The sequence below is a fragment of the Gadus morhua genome, chromosome 1 (assembly GCF_902167405.1).
Source record: "Gadus morhua chromosome 1, gadMor3.0, whole genome shotgun sequence".
NCBI lineage: Eukaryota > Metazoa > Chordata > Actinopteri > Gadiformes > Gadidae > Gadus > Gadus morhua.
In genome coordinates this window covers 2,970,146-2,985,873 of record NC_044048.1, presented here as the reverse complement: position 1 = coordinate 2,985,873, position 15,728 = coordinate 2,970,146, and the positions used below count along the sequence as shown (strand labels likewise).

General features: G+C 44.6%; 1 protein-coding gene across 6 annotated transcripts; it reads right to left on the bottom strand.

Annotated features, from left to right (window-relative positions):
• Positions 1 to 480: 480 nt before the first annotated feature.
• Positions 481 to 15,638, bottom strand: eif4enif1 (eukaryotic translation initiation factor 4E nuclear import factor 1). Of its 6 annotated transcripts, none has more exons than XM_030356718.1 (19): positions 15,328 to 15,638; positions 14,501 to 14,666; positions 14,348 to 14,421; positions 14,015 to 14,142; positions 13,339 to 13,613; positions 12,523 to 12,721; positions 12,100 to 12,257; positions 11,797 to 11,935; positions 10,968 to 11,144; positions 10,600 to 10,871; positions 10,275 to 10,352; positions 9,304 to 9,505; positions 9,074 to 9,156; positions 8,841 to 8,977; positions 7,589 to 7,670; positions 5,049 to 5,169; positions 3,481 to 3,795; positions 3,206 to 3,376; positions 481 to 1,416 (listed from the first exon to the last, which is right to left on the bottom strand). In XM_030356718.1, the coding sequence occupies exons 2-19, from the start codon at positions 14,609 to 14,611 to the stop codon at positions 1,232 to 1,234; spliced, it is 2,907 nt and encodes a 968-aa protein (XP_030212578.1). In that variant the 5' UTR covers positions 14,612 to 14,666; positions 15,328 to 15,638; the 3' UTR covers positions 481 to 1,231. The 6 variants fall into 6 exon arrangements, with proteins under 6 accessions (XP_030212578.1, XP_030212968.1, XP_030212821.1 ...); XM_030357108.1 differs by having other exon boundaries at positions 3,481 to 3,768; XM_030356961.1 differs by having other exon boundaries at positions 9,319 to 9,505.
• Positions 15,639 to 15,728: the final 90 nt, after the last annotated feature.

Here is a 15,728-nt window from a genome sequence, read left to right as displayed (position 1 = left end):
GCTTCCTGTGAACTCTGACCCCGGTCGCTGTACGGTAGAGAGGCTGCACAGACGATACAAACATGCGCATCTGGGGATGATTTTTCAGAAACTTAAAAACTTAAGTTCAGAAACCCACCCTGGAGGTGGTATACTTGTCAACGTATCGTCTTCCTGTTCCAAGGGGAAACATCATGCCAATGGTGCAAAGCCGTGTACAGCTGTTGGTGTCTACATGTTTGCAACCGTCAATATTGGGGTATATTATAGGAATAGACCATCTCCTTCATAAAGCTTGCCAACCGCGCCATTTGTCAAATTTAAGGCATAGGGCTTTAAAGCTCATTATACAACCTAAGTTTACAGCTATGAGTGCAGTCAATTTAATTGTTAAAGCCATTATGAATGCACATGTTTTTCAAAAAATGGAAAACCATTTTTTTTTACAAATAGGACATTACAATTGACAGACAGCAGGAAACATTGTAAACTGACACAAACTGAGTTTTACTTAATTTTATTTATTAACTCTAATTGTGCTTCTATAATTGAGTAGCACAGGCATAAACTGAATCCCAGCCACCCCCCTCCAAAAGAAATACAATAACTTGATTTAGAGCAGTGCTTCTCCCCCAGTGACAAGTTGGATGGGAGGGTGCAAGTTAAAAAGAAAAAACGAAAAAAAAGAAAGGCACACCAACAATTGCCAATTCCTCCAGACCTCACTATTTGCGCCAGTCACATGTAGATCAGGGGCCACACCAAGTCATTTAGGGCAACTTAATTGAGTGCACCTGCTGTCACACCGCTATTCAACACTTTCAGTAGCCCTTTCACAGTGCAGAGGGACGTTACACCTAGACGACCAGACAAATGCAACACCATCTCAATGGCTTGACTTTGTCTCCACAGTATTTAATTGAGCCATGGTTAGTTAAATCTTCACCATCCCAAGAAACAATAGCTTTATATACACAGGGAGAATATGTTTCTTTACCATTTGTCTGTACAATGTAGGGCCTATACATTAATTACTTTTCTGCAAGTAAAATACAAAAAGAGGGAGAAAAAAAATTCTTCAAAACAATTCACCATAACTTGTCTTCCCTTTTCTCAGAAATCAAAAGACAGTGACTTCAAGGTTGAAGGCAAAGCACGGTCAGACAATCCATGTCTGCACTTTCTCTCAAATTAAAGTTCACATTTTTTCCCAATAATGGAGAGGTGGTGACAGAGTCCCGGTGTCGGGGCTTCACGGCCGAAACTCCAGCTCATCCACACTGATGACCTTGGCGGGCATGGAGGGAAGGGGCTGCTGGAGCACGTCCGAGCCGAACCACTTGGCCAGGCCGAGGGGGGGACTCGCGCCATGTCTCTGAGCGTTAGTCCGGTGGTGGCCGTGGTTCTGTGAGTGCGAGACCCCGGCTCCTGGGTGCCCTGCAACGGAATGAGAGATTTAACAACAATGACACTTAATACCGTCAACCAAACTCACATCATTACTCCGTTAGGCCAGTTCACTATGCACACTTGAGAGATAAGCTTGATATAGAAAAACACCAACTTTAGTGTATAGAGACGTAAAGTGTTTGCACTTGGTTTTTTCTTAGCGGTGTTGCTGTGAGTTGGTAACCTAGCAACACTAGGTTGCCACCCCCGGAAGGAACATTTTGAAAAAATAACCCTTTAAATGGCTTCTTCTGGTGAGATTCTTTGGGAAAAATGTACAGATTGAGCTTCCAAGGATGACATAACAACCAACAGGGTCAAGGTATCTGCTGAGACCAGATCATTGCGCCAATGTGCCTTGAACTTCAGGGCTCCAGACTAACATTTTTTTTCACTAGGAGCACTGTGGCCCCTAACTGAACATTCTAGGGGCACAACCAGAAATTTTAGGGGAACACACCATAAAACAGTCCAAAGTGATTCTCTTTTATTTATTTTTATTACTAATAAGTATTTAGATAATAGATGCAGAAATTATAATGTGCGGTTTCAAATTCAGTGTCACATTTTATTGTGATTCCCATCTATACCAACTGTTTCCACGTGTGCGCGCATGCGTTCGACGAGTACGGAAGCGACAGGACGCTGCGCCTCCTCCATGGACCTATTGGCCTCCTCCCTACCCGCTCACCTCTCCATTAAGAAAGCAGCAGGAGCGACAAACGCCTCCTGTGTGATAAGCCCTTTATGGCACATGAAGTCCTGACCGGGTTTGGTTTCCGGCGGGGACGCGGGTTTTGCGATTGACTTCTCCAGTGCTGGATATGTTATTCAGGAGCGGAGGAGTCAACTAAGTCCCGCTCCCTCCGCTCAACCTCTGCTGGACTACTATGTATCCCCACATCACGACTCACTTCAATGGGTGCCCGGTCATTCAGCTGTTCAGCACCCAGGCTCTGGAACTCCCTCCCCCCACACATAAAACAGTCAGACACCATTTCAACCTTCAAGTCACAACTCAAAACTCACTTGTTCAAACTCGCACACAACGTCTAACTGATCACTGTTTTGATTGTTTTTTTTTTTATTTATTTCTTATTGCTTATGTTTATTTATTTATTTATTTATTTATTTATTTATTTTTTCCACAATGTCTTGCTTTTTAAAAAATGTATGATGACTATATGCTCTGTAAGGTGACCTTGGGTGTCTTGAAAGGCGCCTCTAAATTAAATGTATTATTATTATTATTATTAACTAAAACCATCAACCGTGGATGATGCGTTTTTTTTGCACAGCAACCTAAAGCACCAGGCCAAACGCCACATAGTGTATTCCCCGGCATTTCATCTAATGTGTCGAATTTTCCTTCGGGTGCCGGTCGGGAGTCTATCAATTTATAGCGGGTCGCGTGTGGAATGTAATTCGCGCTACTGTCGGAACACGGGTCGGATGCGGTTTTAAGTATTGCAGGTTTGGCAAAATACGACAATTTGGTTTGGAGCCCTTGGCAGAGATTATTATTATTTTATTGATTTCTTTGCCATTATTTAGGCTTTTTTTTTGCAGTGGCGCTTACAATCCAGCAATGGCGGTGCGCCGCTGCTGAATGCATATAGGGGAAACACTGAGATGTATATCAATAGATTTATCCACATAGCTCTCTATCCATCCATCTCAAACCCCAGTCAGAAGCGCTTTAACATCGACTGTTCATTGCCTGTTTCTGATGCAAGCCGATCTCTTCAGCAAAGGACGGATAACCGATGATTTTTACCTTGTCGCTGTTGCTGGAGTTGTTGCTGCATTACTGCTAGCTGCATCTGGGCATTAGCCCTGGGAGGTAGAAGAGGATTCCCCGTTGCACTAAGAGGGTACAGTGGAGGGCCAAGCAGGGTAGGGGGCAAGCCACGGAGCTGAGCAAGGTCCATGTGGGACGGGAACATGCCTGGGGCAAATACACAACCATTCAAATCAAGGAGACTGAAAAATGTTCCAACGGCGCCATCAAGTCAAGGAGAAAAAGACTGCAGGACAAGAAATCCAACCAACCTGACTGCATCAGGGCGGGTCCTAGTGGCTGGGGCTGGATGCCCTGCGCCAGCATTCGCTGCACCACGCTGGGGTGGAGCTGGGGAGGCGGCGGCCGTCCCATGGGGAGGTGGGAGAGCAGCGGGACCTGGTACATGGGCCGTGGGTAGGCCGAGCCGGGCCCGGAGGGTACCATGGGGGGCACCTGGTGGCCGGCCGAGCCTGGCTTGAGGCGCTCGTCCTTGCCGGGCATGTTCTGTGCACCGGCCTCCGGTCCCCCAGGCTGAGGACCACCTCCAGACAAGGATCCTAGGCAGGGGTTAAGGGAACCTCCATCTGGTTAAGAACAAAATTTTAATTTGAAAATGTGTACATTTACAGTTAATGTAATTTCTTTGCATTAAAAGGTCCCATGGCATGCCATCAGATGTGGTGACACACTTCTAGGTGGCCCCGCCCAACTGTGATGTCAAAAGGGACAGATTTCAATTTTTTTTCCATCGTCGCCCTTATTCGTGCAATGCGCAATCGATGCGCCAAATATTACACCGATATTATGTAAACATCAAATACATGGAACATTCATGTACAATTTAATGTATTCATGTCGTTTATGCCCCGTTTACACCATCCCGCTAATGGCCGATGGACCACCGATGTGGAAGTCGGGGTGATTCGGGTGTCATCGGGCTAAAAATGTATGATCGGGTCAATTTATCGGAGTAGCATTTAAACATACCCGATGTTATAACGATAACATAACGATTTATGCCAGGGAAGACACCCGAAGTGCGTTTGGCGTCATTTGACGTCATTTCGAATGACGCCAAACACGTCAAATGACGCGTTTGGCGTCATTTGGCGTCATTTCGGGAGAAGGCAAAGGCGAGACTGGTTTAGACTGATATTTATTTATATATTTATTTATATTACAATAGCGATTTTATAATAATAGAACGCCGGTTCTAAATGGGCGAAGTACCCTGTAATTATAAAAGTAGGACATCCATCCATCACCCCCTATTTATACCCAAGTGGCAGATTGAGGGTCTTCCTTAACACAATCTGTTCACTCACAATCGTCATTTGTCTAGGGTTCTCGAGGGTCTTTCGTGTGTTGAGGTTGCCGATATAAAGACGATAAAACACGATAAAGCGCGGAAGATTAACGAATATAGCCGATGTGCCCAGGAAAATTCCCGAACGATTTGCGATATCTTACGTTATACTCCCGTTCTATTCCCGATTATAGCCGATTAGCCCATAGCAACCCCTGGTAACCGATTCTACCCCGATTGACCCAAAATTAACAAACATGTTCGTTCTTTGCCGATGTTGCCCGATCATTGAGCATTTCTTCCCGTTGTCTAACGATGTTCCCGGGAAGAGTAACGGTGTTTCCCGATGCAACCACGCTATTTGCCGATGTTATAACGATAGCTGCTGATTTAGCCATCGGGCACCATCGGGGCCCACTATCGGGTAGGTGTAAACAGGGCATTACATCCAATGTGCCAAGATTACCCAAGTACAACATAATGAGTTCAAACTATACCGTAGCAATGCTTATTCATTTATTTATGCTATACCATCTTGACAGTGAATTGCCTCCTCCTTGCCGTCTGGTCGACTTCCTTGTTCATCTCTCGTCTTTTCCTTTGTCTCGTACATTTTGCGAATCACAGATGTCGGAGTGAACGATGCAGATATCTGAAACGGAAAAAGAGACATTACTCAAGGTGTGTGATCAGGAGCCAGGGTGGCAAGTTGGAGCCTGACAGATATATCTGTATCAACACGTCATCTAGCCTCTTTAAACAAGACACTGGATTAAATTCTAGGCTTCGTTCAGTGTTGAATATGAATCGTCTCAATGGATTTGCTGATTGTATAAGAGTTCTTGCTGTGTGCAATATATGTGCCATGTCATTTTGTTGAGCCAACAAATGCGTTGTATGCCTTTAAGAAAAGACTACAGCATGTAAACAAGGCACCATTGAGTTTAGTTTGGACTAGTCGAGGAAAGGAGCTATAAAATACCACATCTCGTTATGAGCGCTCTGATGGTGTGAAATTTTGTCAAATCTCTCGTCTTTACCCAAAGACTACTTATGAACGAAATCGTCCCATTTCAACCTGCCATTTTGTTTTGCAAGAGAATATCGCCGACTTTCACTGCGGTTGTTTGTTACTACATGCGGGCCATGCCCACTGAAAAAGAGGTCAGCAGAAGTTAAATATAACCATCCTCGGTATATCAAAATCCATCCCTGCTGTAAAACTGTCAATAAAACAGTTTAATCAATCACACGTCTTGTCATCTTAAACTTGTCATCGTAACAATGGACACTTTCCTCCTCCATGTCCCTCAAAATGTACAGCCTTTCAAGTTTCACTGCACCCAGTGGTAAACTACATTCCTAGACCAGTATTCATGGCCATCTGATGTATTGAGCATTCATCTTAAAGGGCATATCCGGTGTAAAATGGATCTGGGATACGTTTGGTATGATATCGAGTTGGGATGTTCGTTTGGGAGCAAAAAGGCGCATCTATACGCATTCTTAAGTTGTTTTTAGCCGATTCTACCAAAACGCTATAAACTTGGAACGATGGGGGCATGTGTTATGATTAAAACTAAATTGTTATTTTAAACCACTTAAAAGGCTAGAAGTAGCCTGACACTTCTTTGGTAGTATAATAAAGGTCTTGACATATAAAACAAGGCATTGATAACTTTGTAAGTGTACAGGTTGTTTATGGCATGGTACAGATTGTTAAGAACATTTTATGCACACAATACCATCAGTAGTTCACCCGTCGACCTCATCTTGTTTTAAGACTCAATAAGTAGGTTGACGAACACAAGAGATTGTGCCATCGGTCAACAAAACACAAGCTCTGTGTTTGCCAATCTACTTATCGAGTCTTAAAAACAAGATGTGTCGACGGGTGAACTACTGAGGGTATTGTGTGTATAAAAGGTCCTTTTAGTGTTTTGGTAGAATCGGCTAAAAACAGCCAACTTAAGAATGCATATACATGCGCCTTTTTTCTCCCAAACGAACATTCCAACTCGTTATCATATTAAACATATCCCAGATCCATTTTACACCAGATTTGTCCTTTAATAGCCGTCATTACTACAGGCCAATGTTTACTTCCATTGCGGTTGATGACTATAGGTCGATCTTGATAACATGACTCAAGTCGTATCGCTACAGTTTTGTTTAGGATACCAACTTTATCACGAAGAAGGACAACCTACTTTAAGTTAACAGCGAAACAACCTCAAAAGCCAAAGTTACAAAAACATGAATGCATTAAAGAACTGCCTCAAGGGACCCCCTCAAGGCCCAACTCCCCTGGAGTGGGCTAGGCTTCTTGGATACAAAGTATACCGCCACATTGTGACACATTTCGTATTGTAATTTTTACGTTAGGATCTCAAATGAGACCTACCCAAGGGGAAACATGCCCCCTTCACTCCAGCCCCAACTCTGGTTTTAAAGCACAGTCTCTCCAGAGCAGTTTGCCCGCTCTGGGCTACTCTAAAGCAATTCCAGTGCAACATGGCGGCCTCCACGACAGAGGACCCACTCCCCATGCAGAGAGAAAGGGCTCAAACTACAGGAACGAAAAAAACAATACTTATCATGAGCTTGCACACAAATTAAAAACACTGACCTTTAATCTACTGATCATCTACTCTGATTCAAACTTAGTAACACCATGTCAAAGAATTTGGCTTTGCAGCCTTTTGTTAAAAAGGACGACAAGTACGTAGGCATATCTAAAAACGATGGCTTACGTTTTTCTTTCACGTCCACTGTGATGCTCCTTCAACCTTCATATTTAACATTCGATAGGCTTTAAGTGAGACTTCGGAATGTGGACCTTTGTAGGCATCACAGTGCCATCCATTGGGACCCATTATAATTACATAACCTTAAATTGTATCATCCAACTCTTAACGTCTATCCTTCAGGAACACAATCCTAAAACGTGTTGAATCGCCTTGTGCATTGTGCTGTTCAGCAACATTGAGCGGTTGGACATTTGCCAGCAAAATCAACCTAAAACCTGGATGTTGTGCATTTGTGTAACATGCCCTCTCCAGGTATCTCACCATGCTAGTGATTGCATTTCCAGGAGAATTCCGGTCACCTTGGTGAGAGCCGGGCCCTGGGGAATGATTTGTTCTGGTTTGCCTGTGGTTTGGAAGAAAAACACTTTAGGCTGACTAATGAACCCATGACCAGAAAGATTTTCGATTTGGGCAAATTTCACTTTGTTTATCAGTCTTTGGTTTATCAGTCCCAGCGACCGCCCCTTTCAAGTGATTTGCGGGGGCACGTCATTACCTACACATGCAACTAAGCCTGACAGGGGTGGATACGACAGACTTGAGCATCTTTCACACCGCCGCGCAGAAACTCGCCGCCTCCATTCATTTCAATGAGGGAAGGGCGCCAGAGGGGAGGCGGTTACAAAAGCGGCTGTTGGACCAGAAAGCGGTTTTCGCCCACATAAATGCACAAAGATTTTGCCCTACCACTCAGCTTTCCCCGTGTTGAAACTTTCGGCGGCGGCGGTAGCAGCCACTTTTGAAGACACCTGGCCCTTTCACACAACCCTCCGGCAGCGAGGCGTTTATCAGGTCGGTTGCCGGGCGACCGTGTGCAAGCAGCTTTAAGTATAATGCACCACTTCCCCTGCAGGCAAACTGGTGCTTAACACTTAAGCACGTCGTATGTGACAAGTGAAATCCTAACAGATCCAGAGAGTTCGCATTCAAGTGTTGCAGTCAGACCAGTGTTCCGATCGCATCTGATCACAACGGTCTCCTTGAAATGACGAGGGATTAACGCAAGAAGCTGTGTCGACAATTTACTTTTCAACAGACAAGTAACATTTTTCTCAGTTGTCATCATTTTGGCTGGTTGAGATAACTAGAGAACATAAAAATGGGCTAACCCTCAACTTTGTTGACTCATGATCAGTTTAAAACATTTTTGCTTTGCTATGCTAGCAGAAAATACTTTTCCCCTGAAGCATTGCTCCGATAAGGGGCTTGCATTTCCCCCCCCCCCCCCCGATTTGATACCAGCCCAATACACAACATCCACATTTATCTTTGGACACAATCATTTTTCATAGCATATGCGATTGAAACAATCACTGCATAATATATTGAGCAATTAATTTCTTAATGAAAGTGACCCACATTAATAAATAACTCAAGTAGAGCCCCCACTGAATTTGGAGTCCGATCAAATTGCAAGGAAAGACCCAAGTAATCAGCAACACAGCAGACTGGAAAATATACAGGTCATTGCAAGTGTGGATGTAAATTGATGGCCTAGTAAGGTTGAACTGGCCTGTTCCTGAAGGATTTGTCCTGCGCCTGCTTATTGTAGCACTGCTGGTATTGGTGGTGGGCGTGCATGCCCAGCTCCTGCTGGTAGGCCAGAGCTTCCAGGTCTGCATGGTTCACTGCCATTGAGAGGGCCCTCATCTGCAGGAAAACCAGCGCAAAACGGGTTCAAATAGGGATGATTTAGGGTTGGGGGACATGAACGCATCAGCAGTAGACCAGACGTATGGCTCTCACCTGCTGCTGTGTGGTGGGTCCTGTACTGATGGAGCTGTGCATGTCTGTAAACTGCGGTAATGACTGAGGCCCAACTGGAAACCCTTGTGAATAAAGCAATTCGAGCAGGCCGTCAAGGCATGCAGTTTGTGGACATTCAACGCAGCAACACCATACAGGGGAAAAGTAAGCATGAGCCATAAATATATCAACGAGGAAAAATCACAAGTAAGAATGTTAACATTGCTTACCATTGACAGATTTACCTGCTGGAGGCTGCATATGTCCGTGAAAGTAGTCTGGTGAAGGGGCCCTCTGTGGGTACAGCGTCGGGGAGGGGCCCTTGTGCAGCAGGCCATGTAGAGAGGCAGAGTGGGGGTCCTCGGAGCCCAGGAGGCCACTCAGTAATGTGGGAGAGCTGCTGCGAGGACGACATGGCCCGCCCAGGAGATCCTACAAAAGACACATTAAACAGGTGAAGCTCGGGCAGGTATGGTCAGAGACCGCAAGTCAAAATCTGACGACATCCTATTGACCTCAGCCTCACAGCCAGGCCATATTTCACATCGCTCATTAGGTGCTGACTGCAGTGTTTGAGGATCGTGCCATCCAAACTTTTAACTGTTCAGCCACGCCGATCCCACAACCCAGATTTATAATGGTTCCGTATTTCCAACGTAAAACACAATTCGTCAACGATATCGGTACCATTTAGAGAAGGAGGGAAGAAGGGAAATGTGTGCATTTGTTGGTTTGTGGGCACTGTTTGAGTACTGAGTACCAAGTACCAACCTAGCATTGGCAGCTTGTAAGGGCTTACTTGTGTTGGACGAAAACAAAGCAGAAGCTACTAAACAATGAATTGCAATAGAATTCTCCAATAGGTCAATGGTTTGCCAATTGCCCGATTTCGCATGTAGGGAAATGAGAGGTCTGGATGGGGAGTTCAACAAAACTCATGGCTGAGTTACATTGACAAAGATAATTAACAATGAACCCCAGTTCTTAATAAACTACACAGAAGTCTTTACTTCTAAAGTAGCATAAAGATACTAATCAAGAAACCTAAAATTAAAAAACGCTGGGTTCGCTGTACGGACAACTGAAATTTAATTAAAAACCAAGATGCCCGTGTCTGAAGTAATGGTGGCAGAACTCTATACCGAGCCTGTCTTTGTGAGGCCAATGATCTACAGTTTAACATAATATTAATCATACATACGTGGAATATGTTTTTCTGCTGCTGAGCAGGTGGCGGGACTTCAGACATGCTCACCACAGCAGGGTCTGAAGGGTGCTGCTGGAGGATAGAGGAAGGGAGGTGAAACAAGTTCCCAAAAGCAAACCCTTCATGCAAGGTATGCAAATAAAACAGATTTTTTGTTTACACGTGGTAGAATTTGCATCATCTATTTGCCAATTTATCAAGCCAATCAAAATAGAAGTCTTCAGGATATAGTTAAATCTTTTTTTAGACCGTATTACTGAGGTCCAACAAAACCATTACAAGAGCATCATGGAGAGCCACTCATGAGGGCTAAACGTACATTGTTTGTGCTGCCTTTGGGGTGTGCTGGCAGAGTCCCGCTGGCCTTCATGCTGCTGACGAGCTTGTTGAAGGCAGACATATCGGGGTCACGTGGTCGTGGCCGAGCGCTGGAGCCGCTAGTCAGGGCCTCCTCCAGGTGTTCCACCATGACAGGGGTCCCGTCTCCTCTGGTCTGCTGAGGGGCCCGTCGAGGCTGGGGTCCGGCCTGGAGCTTCATGCCCTTCATCCCGCCCTCCACCTCCTCCAGGGAAAGCACCACTCCCGAGTGAGCTGGGAAACCGGCAGGAACACATAAAAACCTTGTCGGGCCACGACATGCATTGGAAGAAAAGCCGCAATCACACAATGATAACTAGGTGCACCCACTGCTCTCGCGTAGGCGTGCTTTGTTGACCGTCAGGGTGGAGAGGAGGGGCTTCAGATCTATCTTGGCTTTGTTGAGCAGCTCCAGGATGTCCACCTTCTCCTTGCGGTCGGACGACTGTATGGGTGTGAAGTATGGTGGGGGGCCGTGGCTGGGGGAGCTGCATTGAGGCTCCAGACCTAGAGGCAGACACTCTTGCATCAATCTGGCCATTGATTGAAAGGCCCAACAACAATCAAATGAGGCACTGTAAAATGATATCCAGGAGCATACAGGGATAGACTGAATAGGACGTCACGTTTGTAATTTATGCCAGCCTATTGGCAGTGGCACCCATTTTAACAAAGACTGAACAAAGGTTTTGTCACACACTTGCAAACTACATTGACCCACCTATTGTACAACTTAATCAGTAAATGTAAATCAACCCTCAGTTTCATTTTGGATGTAAACAGATTTGAGAAGAGCATTCACACACTGCAGCCAACCGTTTTCTCCAACATTTTCTTATTTTATTCATTCAAACTCCAACATCCTTCCTCGAGGGCCAGATGAAAAAAGCAATACGTGTGATTGTATGCGACATTGCTGAAGCCCCTAACCAAAGGATGAGTTACAAAAAAGTTTATCCAGCTACTGTACATTGCTTTCAGAGTCAGACGTGCCATGTTGCATTTATAATAGTCACATTGAACTGTTAAGAACTGCCGTTAAGAATGTTTTTCAAAATTATTAAATGGTGCAAAATTATTTCAGTGCGTCAAGCAAATACTGGTTGGCATCTTCGGCACCATCTGGGTGATTCATGCACGACAGTAAAGGACGGTTTACCTGCCAGTCGCTCCAGTTCCTCATGCGGAGTCGACCTAAGGCTGCTAGAGCGGCTCCCTGAAGGACTTAGGTTACTTGAGAACCACTGGCTGAAGCGGCTGGCTGACACCGGACCTTCTCCTAGAACATCCTCTATCATCTGAAAGGGAAGGCCATCGGAATAGTGATTAAACAGCACCTGGTGCAAGATTAGAACCCAAGGGCTCCAGAATCCCCTTTTAGAGGAAGATGAAACTCCTGACCATAACCAACAACTAATGCACATCCATGATGACAAGACATTCAGCGGTCTTTGGGACTTACGGAGGCCAGTCCTGGCATCGTCTTCTCCAAATTGAAGAACTCGTTGAAGTCGAAGTCGCTGCCCGACTGCTCTGGCAGGACCTCTGGGTGGGGGACCTCCTGGTCAGCGGTCGAGTCTCTGACCACGTCGGGCTCCTCAGGTAGGCCGCCGTTGCACTCTTCAGACACACAAACAATCATTTAAAAAAAAAAAAAGTGTACCAATACGCAAATATATTGCTGCTCCATCCAACTGGAAGGGCATGGGACCAACACAGCCAGGGTTGGGGGCCATCCCCGACCTTGATAAGATCCTACGCACTGAAGGTATTCCAAAACACAAGAGTCCAACAACAGGCAGATTATAAAGATAAAACACTGGCTGCCCATGAACAGCTATAATTTTGAGGTTGAATTGTCTCTTGACATTAGTATTCAACATGCCTTCCTTCAGAGACTCCGTACGCCTCCTCGACCGCTTCGACCTGCGCTTATCATCCTCCAGGATCTTGTCATCAAATCCAATGAGCTCAATAGTCTCAGATTGGCTCGTAGGACCGCCGGAAAACCACTCTGGCTCCTCCTCTGCATACGAGTCGTTTCTTCTTCTCTCGCTGAACACCCGTTTGTCCCCAAAGTCTCTCTGCATGGGAGAAATATGTCAACACAAATTTATCCAGACTAATCTGAATTAAAGCTAGGATAAAGACACAACTTGGAAGCATTGCTCAAATTTTTTCTCAAAATATCTTTAAACTTCGACAACAAATCAAGTTCCCTGACTTTTGGTTTAAATGTGGCATCTATGGCTGTTGCTGTCATGTAATAAGAATCCAATCAAATTATTGGATGGCTTTCCATGTATCCAGCTTTTGCCTGTGTATTAATTCAACATTATTGAGTCTTTCAAAAGGCTAGCAGATCATTTGCTAAAGCTAGCAAGTTAAAGAAATATTTTTTAAGTAGGGGGGCCTTCCGATAGATGCTTTCAATATTGATTGAAATATTCAATATTGACTGGTAACTCCAAATTGCCTAACCTAGCATTAATATTAATGTTTTAAAACCAACCAAACTGAAAGTGAGGTCTACACAATTCCATATTTCAAAAATAGCGTCACAAAAAAAAGGAAAGTTAACACCAAACGAGATTGCTTCAGTTTAGAGGGAAATTAAATTTTGTATCCAACAAATAAAGCCATTTTCTGGTAGCTGAAAGAAAAGATCAGCCATCTAGCCAAACAAGGCTCCTTAACTGACCCTGAATCTCTTATCCTTGAAGTCCCTCTCACGCTCCCTCTCCTTCTCCATACGCGACTCCCTCTCGAAGGCCCTGGCGGGGATGATGCGGCCACTGCCGATCCTACGCGCTCCGCCCAGGCGGAGGCTTTCGTTCTCCTTGTTCTCCAGAGGGCTGATGGGGCGGCGGGCCAGGGGTGCCGGGGCAGCAATGCCCTGACATCCTCCTCCAAAGCTCCGCCGCTGCGGGCTGAGGACCACGTCCAGATCATCCTCCTTTAGTCTTTCACGGGGATCTGAGGTCGTTGAAATGTTGGGAAATTAACAGTTCTGTCAATGGATTTTGGATGTTTTTTTTGCCAAACATGTCCAACAGATGTTAACTGAGACTTTTCCTCTACGTTTTCAATGACGGCTTAAAACATAGTAATTTGCTTAGTATAATTTGTTAGAAATGGCCCATCCATTTAGTTAAGAAATCTGTCGGTCCCATTACCTGCTCCCTTTACAACTCTCGAAGCATCTTAAACCAAATCTCAGAAGGAGATGAAAAGTCATAGGAGAAATATACAAGCTTACAAATGTCCATTTAACTACTTCAAAATGCTACAGTCTCATTTCCTGATATGTTTCAGCACTGCATTTCTCTTTGAAGTGACCCTTTAACAGAAAATGAACACTAATTGTAGCCTCTTACCTGGAATTCTTCTCTTCAAAGGAGCTCGCTCTTCCAGGTAGTCCTTCTTGAAGCCTTCCACTGGTGAGGTACGCTCTGAAGTGGGGTACAGTGAGGCATGCCACTTCTCTGGGTCCCAGACACCATCACTAAAGACACCAGAGAAAATGTTCACATCCAACAGTGTCATGACATCAAATTACAAACGAGTTGCTTGACTATGCTTTTGGATTGAACCAATTAAAAAAAATCGATGTCATCCTTGTATCATTATTATGATTACACATTACTGAAATAAAATAATTGCATTCTAAGCGGCTATCCATTGTACAGTCACCAAGCATTATAGTATACCTGTCATATTTGTCCGCAAGACATTCTGGCCTTTCATTAGAGCATGGCAATTCCTTAATTGCCAGAAGCTCCTCCTGCAAGTTTGCTCACAATGTTTATAAAGTCAACTTGAAAAATATAGATGTTTATGTTGATTCCTCATCCGTTTATTACCTTGGAGTATCTGTAAGGAGATACAGTTACTACTGGTGGTTCCTTCACCTTCTCCACTTCCACATCCCCATCCCCATCCCAGACCTTCTCAGCACATGCCTCATTCTCCATGGCTGATTCGTACAGCCAACCAAGCAGAGCCTCAAACCCAAGAATGGAAATATTCCTGCAAGAATAATTTTCAGTTCAATTCACTTCAATTTATACCAACACCTTTGATCATTCTTAAATGTGTCGTTTTCCTTGTAATTTGAATAATTGTAGGTATGCACGTTGGAGAGGGAATTAAGAAACGGATTGAGGTTCTAGTCATAATTAGCCTAAATGAAATGCAAATTGGCCTGAATTAATCTTCATTATACAATCTTTATGCTTTTACAAGTTTCACATTCAAACAAATGTCAGACGTGCTGGTGCAGTCGAGCACAAATACTTACCAAACGCTAATGGCTAATCAGAGTTAATTGATACCGGCCGGAGAACCGCTTTGTGAGCCCTACACGCCAATTAACTATGCAAAATGAACTAACGTTACGGTTATAGACCCCTTCTGATGAGGCCAAACAGTTGATCAACAGCAGCCATACAAGCTAACCAAGGCATTCATTCACTAATCATTGCATCGTATCAGATTTCTGAAAAAAAATTGTTGTTAGCATTTTTAACAAAGCTTGTACCCAACATTAGCACGTATATATACACACACATCACTCTCACCGAAAAGCCTTGAGTGACTGGCCATGCTATACACAAATAAAACACATTGCATTATGGAATGCAGGTACAGAGGCTCAATTAATAATATAATACCAATGAAACATACTCACTGTTGTTTGGGATACCGTCTGACGCTAGCCGTCAGTGAGTAGTTAGGTGGCTAGCTAGCTAGCCTAGCTTCAGCTAGCCAGCTAACTAGCTGGGGAATGGGATAATGCCCACCCAGCAAAAACACAACTCCAAGTCCGCCCGGTCACTTCGGAAATAAACGGATGAACAATATCAAAAGAGAAATAAAGTCAATTACAACGTCTAAAATGAAAAACCGCCAGTGATCTGGTGCCGACACAGTGTGTATCGCTAGGTACGCTCCTTCTGTTCTCTCAGTCGTAGCAGCGACCTGCCCCAGACCGCCGCTTTAAGAAGGTCCTCCGGGGATAACAACGGGCCCGGCGCGCCTGACTGCAAATACCTGCTGCGTTGGCTGTGAGCAGCGAGGGTTCCAATGTAG

Excerpts from the sequence above, each read along its gene's own strand:
- eif4enif1 (XM_030356718.1), bottom strand. The coding sequence starts at position 14,611 with ATGGAGAATGAGGCATGTGCTGAGAAGGTCTGGGATGGGGATGGGGAT. Across the intron at positions 12,258-12,522 it reads TACGGAGTCTCTGAAGGAAG|AGTGCAACGGCGGCCTACCT; the intron begins GCATGTTGAATA and ends GTGTGTCTGAAG. Across the intron at positions 1,417-3,205 it reads ACTCCAGCAACAGCGACAAG|GGCACCCAGGAGCCGGGGTC; the intron begins GTAAAAATCATC and ends ATTCCGTTGCAG.